Source organism: Rhea americana, unplaced genomic scaffold, assembly GCF_003343005.1.
Source record: "Rhea americana isolate MKP2758 unplaced genomic scaffold, rheAme1 scaffold_246, whole genome shotgun sequence".
Lineage (NCBI taxonomy): Eukaryota > Metazoa > Chordata > Aves > Rheiformes > Rheidae > Rhea > Rhea americana.
The window spans coordinates 1,158,209-1,170,084 of NW_028186364.1; the positions used below are offsets into that span (position 1 = coordinate 1,158,209).

General features: G+C 52.4%; 1 protein-coding gene across 1 annotated transcript; it reads right to left on the reverse strand.

Moving 5' to 3' along the window:
- Nucleotides 1–169: 169 nt before the first annotated feature.
- RIMS3 (regulating synaptic membrane exocytosis 3) lies at nucleotides 170–11,611 on the reverse strand. The gene is made up of 6 exons (XM_085306732.1): nucleotides 11,392–11,611; nucleotides 10,250–10,391; nucleotides 10,037–10,149; nucleotides 8,437–8,538; nucleotides 8,174–8,313; nucleotides 170–7,932 (listed from the first exon to the last, which is right to left on the reverse strand). The coding sequence occupies exons 1-6, from the start codon at nucleotides 11,609–11,611 to the stop codon at nucleotides 7,720–7,722; spliced, it is 930 nt and encodes a 309-aa protein (XP_085162858.1). The 3' UTR covers nucleotides 170–7,719.
- Between the last annotated feature and the right edge of the window lie 265 nt (nucleotides 11,612–11,876).

The following is an 11,876-nucleotide window of genomic DNA, read 5'->3' on the forward strand; positions in this document are numbered from 1 at the left end:
CTTTCCTCAAGTCAAACTTCTTCTTTTTCAGAAAGAAAGATCAATCTGTCAGATGAGCTTGTTTCTTTCCATCTTCCCCCAGCATATCCATTTGAGGAGAGAGGGGCTTTCTCTCAAAGCTAGGCCTGTGGTTTTGGACTTTGATTGGAAAGTTCAACTCAAGCACAAAAAGTTTTCAAGCTGGCTTTAATCATCTTCACTTGCTGCCCTGGTACTGTACATGCAGGTACAAGCTGATGGAAATGTGAATACTTTTTTCCCTCCGTGGGGAAAACTGACTAAGAATATTTTACAAAATAGCGTGCACCCTCACAGCCATCAGTCCTGCTGCATATAAACCACAAAAATACAAGAGTTTTACATTAAGAAAGACCACACACATATAAAACACTACATAAGACAGGTATAAAATTGCCATTTGCTTTTAAATCTATTACCATTCTTAAGTATCCATCACAAGCCTATCCCCTTATCTTGATCAATGGAACTGGGGTTAAGGAACTTCTGAGTTCACCCCTCTGTGGTGTTTATTTTAAGGTGGAGTTGTTAAACTTGCGAATCTGTCATCAAAGAAAAGTTTATTACRAAATATAAAATGAGGAGACTAGTGAAGGCAGCCAAATTTGCTCGTTAGTTTAAGTGCATCTTCACTTCCAGAAGTAAAAAGCTGCCCAATGTAGATGTCAGTTCTTTACAGGTTTTAACTGTTCTTTGTTTTGTTTTTTTTTTYCCCCACTTAGGTAATGGATGTATACAGAAAGACATAAGGTTGATGCTTCTCACTTAAGTGGTGAGATACTTGTTACTTTTTTTTTTTTCTGAGACTTAAAGCTGAACTTGCAGCAGTGGTTAATTCATGGTTAAGGGAGTTCTGAAAATTTTGATTCTTAGTTCAGGTAACTCTTCAAAGAAGTTTCTTTTTTAATGCTGCTTGTTAGATACTTTAAAAGTTTCAGTGTGAAGGTGAGCAGGTGTCCATATACTTAAAGGCTGCATAGCTTTCATGTGCTACACCTCTGCCAAGGTAAGGCTCACACAGATAGCTACCCATAGGAGAAAGGCTATGGTTAGAATTGATTAACTCGCTGCAGAGCTGTTCTTACAGCCACGGCAGTTCTCCCTGCCTTGTACCTCTTCTGATCTTGGATGTCTCTATGTAAATTTTCTCTTCCTGCACATACTACTAACCATTTTCCTTTTAGGGGGCTAACATAGTTTGAAGAGTATAGGTGATGCTTAAAGATGTTTATTTTCTCTGTGTGCTTATGGTTTGATTTGTTTTTCTGGTGCTCTTTTCTGTTAGTGATCAATCTCAAAGGTTAGCTTTAATTCTGACATGGAGCTGCTACTCCACTAAGTGATGTTTCCAAGCTAAGTGTGTATGCTTGTTTATTTTGATAGTCAAGGTATAAACTTTTGAGATTAWTGACAGATTCTTGAGTGCTGGACAATACTTTAAATGGTCCAGATGCTTGTTCATACTTAAATTTTGAGGTGGGGAGTAGGACAACGTGATGGGGAAGATAGAATTTAACTGCATGAAAAGATCAAGCCCTTTTAAGAAAACAAGGCCACCAACTTCAAAGTGCTAACATTCGAGAGGCACTCACTGCCAGGGTACCTGGCCGTGGTTTACAAAGGAGGGGAGTGCTTCTACATCCAGAGGCCCTCTCTGACATTAAACACTGTCCTAACACTTAGAGCGAGAACCTCTAAAGTACTGGGATCTAGCAGATACATAGAGACAGCGATCCCTTTAGGAAGTCAGATCAATGTACAACGCCTTTCCTTCCATTGGAGTGACACCCTTTTCCTATACTTCAGAGGCTTCCTCTCTTCATCTGCACTAAAGGCATAAAACTTCAGTGAGAATTTAAGTTCTAATATGCATCTCCCACTCCTTCCAACAGCAACAGTGCTGTCCTCAGCTTTTCGTGTCTGAGATGCTCACCTCCTTGCTGGCCCTTTGCGGGAGGGGAGGATTGTTAGGARAGCAGGGCTTAAAAAACCCTTCTGTGTCAAGCTAAGGGGTGGCCTTTTGGAGAGTTGTTTATTTATATGCTTTTTAACAGGAGAGATGAGAGGTGGGGATGCTGATGGTCCAGCTGAGTCATCCCTCYCTACAGAAAAGCTCTCCTGCTTTTTGCTTCTCTTACCCTTTCCTCCAGCAATCAATAGCTAGTGCAAGTGATAACAAAGCAGAGGCTAGACTTGGAGACAGCATGGGAGCACGTGGTTAATGCACACCCTGCATAATTGCTCTTCATTGCACAGTTACAACAAAAATAAAAATAACCTGAATGTGACAGAGCGCACTAAGCTCTGGCTCTTAAAAATATATATATATATACACACATATACACCAATAATCAGCGCTCCAGACAGGCACAGTGGTCACACCAGCTCTTGGTCTTAGTGGCAGCTGCTAAACTGTGCTGCTTTCTCCCAGATTCCTAGATGCTACTAGGCTCAGTTCTGGTGCCTGTGCCCTAGGCAGATGATCAGGGGTTAAAACAGTGCGACAGTTATTCAAACAGCAAGACRAATATTTAGGCCCTTTACTGTTTGTTTTCACAGGTCTGCTCTTAAAATCTAAGACTTTCCAAAATATGGACTAACTCAGCTAATGTGACTGACTAGATGAAGTATTATTGTCACATCTGGTCACTTGGTCTGTTCTGTATAACTTCATTTGTGTTACATGTGGCAYGCTTTTTTGCCCCACCAACTCCAAAACCGTGCTTTATTGCAGATAGTTCTTTTTTGTTAGGAAGTCTTTTTTGCAGTCTTTCATCCTCCTTTTTAGGTTCATGTGCTTAACTCTTGCACCTTTAACAACAGCTGAGGGAGTTTTCTATGCTTTTTGAACATGAAATAGGATAAAGACTTCCAGTTGAAACAGCTCTGCTAGAGARACACTGGAATAGGCTGCCATGCTTTTGACATATTACAGGATGCAAACCTTGCTTTTACTTAAAGCTGAGTAATTTTGCAAATCTGCTGCTAGAAACGTAAAAACCTACAGGAAAGCAGAGCAATTTCTTAATGTCTTTTTCCATCTGTGATGCAAAACACATTTAGACTTAGAATTCAACAATCAACAGCAATGGCTGAATGCTGTTCCCTGACCTTTAAAATTAGTTATTTTCCAAATCAGTAACAAAATGWCCACCCTTAAGGAAGCTTACAGATGTGCATTATCCAAACATTTCACATCATCAGTCTGTAAAGAAGTGACTGGGTCAACTGGAAGTAAATAGAAGGTGGACTATTTATGTCTGAAAAAAAATCACCAATGCTGTTTATAAAAACAGCCTTGTATCAGTAAAGACCCTCATACTGTATGCTGCTACTGAGTATTTCAAAGCCCACTTGAACAAGCAAAGGTATATAAACGTGTTAAATTCCTCTCTCMCTGATGTTTACAAACATGTACAAATATATGCTTGACTTCTCAAGTCTATTCTCTGCTGAGGACAGTGTTGTAAGACACTGAACAGAAAAAAWTGCCTATCAGCAAAGATGATCCTGCTCCCACTCCTTTAGGATTTTCTGTTTAGTATGTGTAGTCGAAGCAATCTTGCTTCAATYGCTATGTCTGTAACTTCTTCCAGAAATGGGTTCAGAAATCTCACTGCTGGCCACGTTTTTCATAAATCAGTTGAGGCATAGAAACAACTCTGTCTAAGCATCTCCTCGTGCTTTCAACGTGCTACGAAGTTGATGAAGTAGGAGTTAATTTCYGGTTGAGCTGAGAAACTTGGCTCAGCTTCTGGTGCCCTAGAAAATTTCAGTCACTCAAAATTTGGCAAATAAAGGCTCTCTCTGGTTTGCAGAAAACCTAAGGGTAATTTAGGACTGTGCCTGGTATCACGTGGTGTTTTCTGTGCTTTCTTTTGTGGCTGTGACTGGAGCTCGGAGTTTACGGGACTTTTAGATCTTATTTCAGGACCATTTTGACAAAATCCATCCATGTGACTCATTTCTGGTGCCTCAATTCTGACACTAGCATAAGCTACTCTAATGTCAGTTGTGCCCCTCTGCTGTAATAAGCTTTTATGCCTCAAGCAGGTGCTTCGTATTACTTGCTGCAGGCTCCCTGTTGAGCTTTGGTATTGGATATAAAGTGGACTGCAAAGCTGTTTCAGTTTAATATTGATAATTCTTTCTAGGGGAAAATATCTGGAAGTGGAATGGGTCTAAATTTACTTTCCTGATAGAAGGGATTCAAGGAGGAGGAAAGAGGAAACAATCTAATGCATAATGCCTRGATAGTGCAGCCACTTATGCAAATCATGTAACACAAAAAGTGCCCTTTGCAATAAAACATTCCCCCAGAAAAAACTTGAATCYAGAAGCTGTGTTTTTTCTGGTATGTCATGTAGAAAGCAATTGGGTGTCTCAGTGTTTCCTCTTTTCTTGTCGTTTGAGGCAGGGAACCGTCTGCYGCGTGGTATCGTGCATTTCGAAAACGAGAAGGAGCTGAAGTCACGATGTAAACATGACACACTTCAGTCTTTACCCATTTCTTATTTTTTCCGCACGGAAGTGTCAGGCGGGTCCAGGCCCAGCTGCTTCCCCACAGCGGTGAGCGCTGGCTCCCTGGAGGGACCGCAYGAGTAGCGTTGAAAGTGAAGAGATTGAAGTTGTGATGGATTTCGGTTTGTCTAGGCAATAAGGGACAGTCATTTGTAGTCCTCGACGTGGTGGCTTCACCTTGCCAGGCGGTCTCAATACGCAGGAAGAATCATTCCCGTGAACCCACACGCTTTCCGTCGCTGTACTGCGTTGCAGCGCAGCAAGGCTGTGGGCGAATCGGGGGGCGTTTCTGCTCTCACCCCAGTTACGCTGTTATCTTCTGCTGCGTTACCAGTTTATTGATGAAAAAAGAGCCAGCCCCTTTGGGTTTCTGTTTTCCCTGGAGCATKCAGGTATGCCTTTCAGATGTAGCTCTTCTGTCTGGGTGCTGGATTTTCCACGGGAGAGCGAGGGCAGAGCCAGCGAGCCTTTTCCTAGCCCACAGGCCCCTGCTGTTGTAGGGGCACGTACCCAGYTATCTCCACGCTTCCGCTGGTCGTCTTGAGCTTCAGCGCGTTATCTCAAGTACGGCGTTATGTTGCTTGCAGGAGGAGGCAGAAATAAAGCTATGAAACTCACTGGAGTTTAGAGCCAGCAAGCTCTGCGCTGGAAAGGGAAGGGGGTAGGACACTTAGGTCCAAGCCTGGCACAGAAAATACCTGCATAGCTCCTGTGCTTTGCCYGTACTGCTGTTCCATTTTCCCTTGCACGTGGTTATTGTTTCACCAGAGAGGGAAAGGCAGATTTTTCTTTTTTTTTTGTTGAGTGGCTAAAGCAAAAGCAAATGATGTTAGTTTGAAGGAGCAAAAATCTTTTTCTGTTAAGATGCCTTCCCTCACATATATTCAAAAACCCAGCACGCTGGGGTAGAAAGGTTTAGTGTAGTTCAGGCTTCACTGACCTCACGTAACCGCATCATGCTGCGGAAGGACCGTTGTCCAAAGCAGTGTTTATGCCTGTTGCAGTAATCGGGGCGCTGGGTTTGCTTCCATCCAACAACCCGTTTGAGACTGTGTTAGTCCATCTCGTGGTCCTGTGAGTTGCTATTCATCATGAGCCTGGAAATCAGCGTTTATCGCTTGAGCAAGYGCTCGCCACTCAAGCCGACAAGGGTCAAACGCTTTACGAGATGGGCATTACGGTCTCGAAGCATCTGGTCTGCTCTCCTCCCAGAGGTCCGTAGTGATTTTGATTTGGTGAAGATCCAAAGTACGTGATAGCAGCTGAAATTCCTTGACATGATGTCGGTAAAATCAGAGCGGTCATGGCGGCAGTGTCAGGTAAAACAGCCACCAAGCAGCAGAATTTTGCTTGACCGCCAGCTTGCTTTCTGTGGAGGGGACAGCTTCATTTCGACAGTCTTTTCCTTCAGGTTTGTTCTTGTTTCTTTGTGGCAATAGGTTCTAGCTGGTTCATCATTCCTCGTATCACCAGAAGAACCACAGGTTGTTTTTTTTGTGCTCTGTGCATTGTGAAATTCTCTTCTTTGCCAATAAACATTTTTTTTTAAATGCCAACTGTGCTGTTGGTTGATTTGTATTAAAGACTGAAGGTCAGAGCCATCTGGTAGGTAAAAATTCCCCATTAACCTTTTGTCCTCTTCCAGTCTCATGACTGCTCATCTTTTGGTGTATTTTTTTTTTTTAATTTCTCTTTTGGAAACTGATCCTTCAGGACAGTCATTGTGTTAATTATATTTAATGAAGAAACCAGAGTTTCTAGTGGTGTCTCCCCTGAGTATTTTCAGCAAATTTCATTAGGCACCTTCAAAAAAAGCTTCCGCAATTCTCGATTTTGCTACAAGAACTGGTCCCTTTGGGGAACCGAAATGCTGCTTTAAAAACAAACAAACAAAACATACAAACAAAAAACCCAAAACACTCATCCTGATAATAAATTCAAAGCATTTAGTCCTTTGTGATCTACCTCAGTCACCCTAATTCCAGGTCAGCAGAAGATGCTGTTGAGATGTTCCCCTGTAGCATACCAACAAGTTGAGAGTTGGAGAAAGGTGCAGACTGCCACTCTGTCTGGCAAAACCCTGTTTCCTACTTGAAATTCAAGTATTGAGAGCAGAGCGTCTCAGACCCGCCGCTGGCCCTCGCGCGAGGATGACCGAGGGAGGACGGCACGGGAAGGCGGACGGTCAGCCGTCGCCGCAGTGTTCCTGCTCCCTCGTGTCACCTTTTCCTGACTTGGATTTTTAAATGAGGCATCGCACAGTTCGTTTGGGGTCTTGGTTTGGCTGTACAAGACCACTGGCAGCGGTGAAACACGAAGGTGGGACCAGGCTACGCTTAGGTCAGGTGAAGTGCACCTTTTTCTGTTCTCTCTTACTTTGGCAATGTCACTTGTCACAGGCTACATGCTACTAAAAAAAAAAAAAAGGAAAAAATGGTCACCAGAACTGCTTGCTCAGTGTTGCAGGATTTGAGTTAGAAAACTAACAAACAGGAAGAGACAGTGACGAGCAGATGTTTCCTGTCAATACAAAGAGTCTCGGAGATATTGCAGAGTGTGTTGAGTTAGCACGTGGCAAGCTACATAATAGAAGATGCTACATTCCTTTAAAAAAAATAGTGCTGAGTTGGATTTTTTTTTTTTCTGAGTTTTTTTCCTTAAAAAGCTACCTTTTCCTCAGAGGCAAGGAAACAAAATCGAAGGAAGAGAAATCTCGTTAACGTGCTACTTGCGGTGGTGCTGAACGGATCGGCCCGCGCCGCTCCCGCCAGGCGCTCGGGGGGAAGAGCGGCGCAGCGCCGGGTCTCTTCCGACGGGGTGGCGGGACCGGGTGCTGTAACAGTCTCGGGATGGGTCGGCAGTTGATCGCGTCACTCGTTCTGCGTCGCAGGGTGGTTTTTGTCCCCGCTTCTCCTTCCCCCGGCCCTCCGCCTCACGACGCGCAGCCCTTGCCCCCTCTCTTTCCGACGTCCCCCTCTGCGCGCCGGGACGCTCGCTCGGGGAGGAACGTGTTGGGAGCAGGTTGGTCTCAGGGAGGAGATTTAAAAATTAAAAAATGAAAGGGGGGGTGGGGGAGAGGAGGAAAAAAACCCCAAAGGACTGGATATTTACAGCTATCCACTAACAGTTTTGGTAGGTTAGGGTGTCTCCTTTCCCCTCCCGGCCTCTCCGCTAACCTGCCTACGGGCAAGAGGGACTCGTGGAGCTCTCCAGGGAGGACTGGGAGAGGCGGCGCGTCAGAGGTCCGATGCTGGAGTCTGCCAGCGAGGAGGTGGGGAAGAGTTTATACCAGCCTGTGACCACGCTGGAGAGATCAAGCTCCTCCAAGACGATCTGGGCCATCCCCATGAAGCACTTGTGGTCCATGCGGCCGTAATCCCCCCACACGATGACCTACGGAGGAGGAGAGGCGGCAGGTGAGCCGAGCTGCCCTGCGGGCCGGGCAGGGGGTTGGGGAGGCCSCGGCAGGCTCGGCGTGCCTGCCCAGCAAGGACCTGCTGCGATGGGGACGGGGAGGCTGCGGTCTGAGGGACAGCAACGCGTTTCCAGAGGRGGACACCAGGTTTCTATACCTCGCCCTTGCTCCCCAGCTCCCTCCCTGTCCCCTACAATTTATCCAGGCGAGGCGCTTCACCTGYAGGACTTTGCCCTGCGGGCTCTCCTCGAAGAGCAGAGCCTGCTGGTACAGCGGGTCACAGGTTTTCTTCACGACCTTGGTCTTCTTTTTGGCAAGGCAGATTCCGTTCTCCAGTAGATAAACTTTCACGTAGGTGGCTGCGTTGGCACACGGGAGAGAAACGTTTGACTCAGAACAGGCTTCAGCGATTGTCCCAGTGACCACGCTGCTCTCCATCGCTCTCCCTCCATCCCCGACCTCCTGCCTTCCCAGCCACCTACCCGGGATGGACTTGGAGCCCAGCTTCGGGATAAGTCCCCTCGCCTGGATCACCTCCACCTCCAGCTGCCCGTTCCGGTCAGCCATGCCCACGTGGACGTCGCCTAGGCAGAGGGAAGAGAGGYGCTCAGCACCCTCGCAGACCTGCCAGTTCCCATCCGGACAAGCCGTGGCCCTGGGCTGGACCRCGCACTCTCAAGCGTGGTGTTGACAAGCACCAGGTGGGAGAAATCATCCCCGGGGCTCCAACAGCCCCGGCACCCCCAGTCCCGCCACCTCCCTCCCTCCTCGGCTGTCCTAGCGCGCCAGGCATCCCACAAACGGGCACGTGGTTATTGCAGATTTGGAGGAACGGCAAAGCAGAACCGACGTGCAGGTGATGCTTGGATTTGAGCAGCAAGGAGAGAACCGGGTGACAGCTAACTGCTTTCCTTCTCCTCTCCATCCCCGCAGCAAGGCAGGGTGCCCCCTCTCCGTCCCAAAGCAGCCTTGCAGGGGGCTTCTTCCCACGGGAGGGGAACACGAGCTGGGACTGACCAAGGCTGTGCCTTGGGAAGGCGATTCCCCCGGCCAGGCGCCAAGGAGGGCAAACGAGCCCCCAGCGAGAGCAGAAGAGGCCGGGACAGGAGGGGGGGGGCGCAGCCAGGGCAGAGCCGGGGAAGGAGGTTGCGTCGCGTAGCCCCGGCGGGAGCCTCCCTGGCTCCTTCCCGGCTCCCGGCGCGAAGGCGGCTCTGGAGAGGGAGCCGGGCCGGGCACGTTCTGCACCCGGAGCCCGCACGGGCTGCGCTCGGGTCGCACGGGGACCGGGGGGCTGAAGGCATCGCCATCGCGCAGCTCCGTGCCGCGGGACTTGGCAAAACGAGCGATGTGAACGAGAGCATCGCCGCGGGGGGGGGAGAAAAACTCAGGAGCAAACGTGACAGGCACCTTCTCAGCTCACAGGGTGCAGTCGTTCTCCCACTTACGCTCTCGGCAGCAGCCCGGCTCATACGTACGTATGTCCCTTGGCCGCGTGGCAGGCGGGTCCCCGTCGCTCRCTGCCTTGTGGCCCCGGGGAGGGAGCGGGGATGGGGAAGGGGCGTGCTGAGGTCCCAGCAGGGTTTAAAAGGAACCGGCTGAACCTGGATGTTCTCAAAAACACACTTGGCGTTTCAATGGCGAGCCGGGCCCAGCACGGGCTGGGGGGGCTGCGGCGGGAGCCGGGAGCTGGCACCCACCGCGGCGGGCGAGCGGCGGGAGCGGGGCTGCCGGCCACGGGGCTGCGGGACGTGTGTCCCCCCCCCCCAGGCGGTTTCTGGGGTAGCTGGGCAAATCCAGGGGGTTGCAAAGGAGCCCCCGGTCCCCTTCCCTTCCCCCGGGAATTCAGACCTGCGCCGTGGGGGTGTTTCGGAGGCAGCAAGGGGGGCACGGCTCAGCGTGCCGAGCCCGGGACGTGCTGCCGCTAGCCGGAAATTYGAACCCGGGGCACGACTCCAAAGTTGGGTTTAGAAGGGAAAAAAAGGAAAAGCTAAAACAGCGGAGGGGATTCCTGGCGGCGGGAGCAGCAGGGCAAGGCCGGGGCGCCCGCGCGAGCCGCGCGCGGAGCCCGAGCGGAGCGCTCACCCATCGGCGGCGTGGCCAGCGTCTGCCGCCCCACGACCTGCGCCGGCCCCAGCCCGTCGAGGAAGTCGCTGAACTGGCTCTCGGCTCCCAGCCGCGTCGTGGGGAAGATGAACCTGAGCGGGGCAGAGGGGAGAGGGAGGGGAGCGCGGGGCTCTGCGGGGCGCCGCGCCGGCCGGGGGCTGCAGCCGGCCCCCGCCGCCCCCCCGGCCTTACATGCCGTCGGAGCTGTTGCTGTTGGTGCTGCCGTCGGTGGACTCGCGGCTGCCCTGCCGCGTGACCCGGCTCCTCATCTCCACGGCGATGCCGGTCTCGGTGCTCCTCCGGATGTTGCTGCGCAGCTTTTTGGGACCCCCCTCTGGCAGGCGAGACGCGCCGTGAGCCCCTCCGCGTGCTGCCCCCCCGCCCCAGCCCGCGCCGCGGCAGTCGCTGCGGCTCGTGCAACCTTTCCGCGGGGATGAAACCGCTGCACCGCTGCACCATCGCACCCCGAGCACCCGCGTTGCTTCCCGGCACGCTCCCTGCCGGCACCTCAGCTGTATCCCCGATGTACTGAGCCAAAGCGGAGCTGAGACCTGCCGCACTCAGCTCGCGTGTGAGCTGCCGCCCTCCCGCGCGCGTCGCCATGGCAATGCGCGACTGCCGTCTGCAATGCGGTGGGACCCCCGCGGCCGGCCCTGCCCTGCCCTGCCCTGCCCGCGCCGGGGGTCCCGGGGGGGGCGGCGGGAGAGGCGAAAGCCGGCAAAGCTCGGGCTGCCGGGGGAGCGTCCGCGCGAGCGGCCTCTTTTCGGGAGCCTTTCGCGCTGCTCCCGGCTGCGGCTGCTCCGCTCCCGCGGGCAGGGGCCGTCCCGCCGCCGCCAGGCGGGTTGCTGCCCGGCTTTCGGTTTCGGCACAGTTTTTGCTTGGCTTTCTGGGATAATTATCACCCTTCAGGAGCATCTCAGATGTGCTCCAAATCACCTCCTGCCTTCGCAGAGCATCCCTTACAGAATCAGGACATGCCAGCGAGAACCGAAATAAAAAAGCAACAAGCAGAGAAAACGCCGGCATTAAAATGAGCTTTTCGGTCTCCCCCTTAAAAAAGCTATTTTAAGCATTTAAATATTCCCCATAGCCAGAACATTTGACAAGTCCTTTCTCTGAATTCTGCCCCTCCCGCACCCCCCCCGGGGCGTTCGGACGGGGCCTCTGGCAGCGCCCGCCGGCGAGGTCGGCACCTGGAGCGGCGCCGGGCTGCTGGCGGGGAATTTCGGGGGGGGCCTTTYGGGGTGCCTTGATCTGAAGCAGGCTGCTAGGAGGCCGCGAGCGGAGCGATGCAGGCACCCGAGCGCACGCGTTTCCCTCCCCGCGCGCCTCACCGGGCTGGTTGAGCTGCAGGGTGCTCTTGCTCCACTGCGACAGCCCCACGATCGCCACCATCTTGGCGCCGAGGCTGGAGCGCCTCTTCTTGACGGAGGCGACGCTGACGGAGTCGGCGCTGCCCCGCGCGCTCTTCTCCACGGCGTACATCTCGCCGCTGATGCTGGAGCTGCGCACGACGCTCCTGGCCGCCGAGGAGCCGGCATCGCCGTTGAACATGGTCAGCCGGAGCCCGGCGCGCCGCCCCGGGCGCCGCCACCTGCGATGCGCTGCGGGGGCGAGGGGGGAGGCGTCAGGGCTGGGGAGGCACGGGGGGCCGGGGCGGCACGGGGGGCTGGAGCACCCACGGGGGGCCAGAGCAGCACGGGGAGGCTGGGGCGGCACGGGGGGCCAGGGTGGCATGGGGGGCCGGAGCAGCACGGGGGGCCGGAGCAGCACGGGGGGCCAGAGCATCTGCGGGGGGCTGGAGCACCCACGGGGGGCC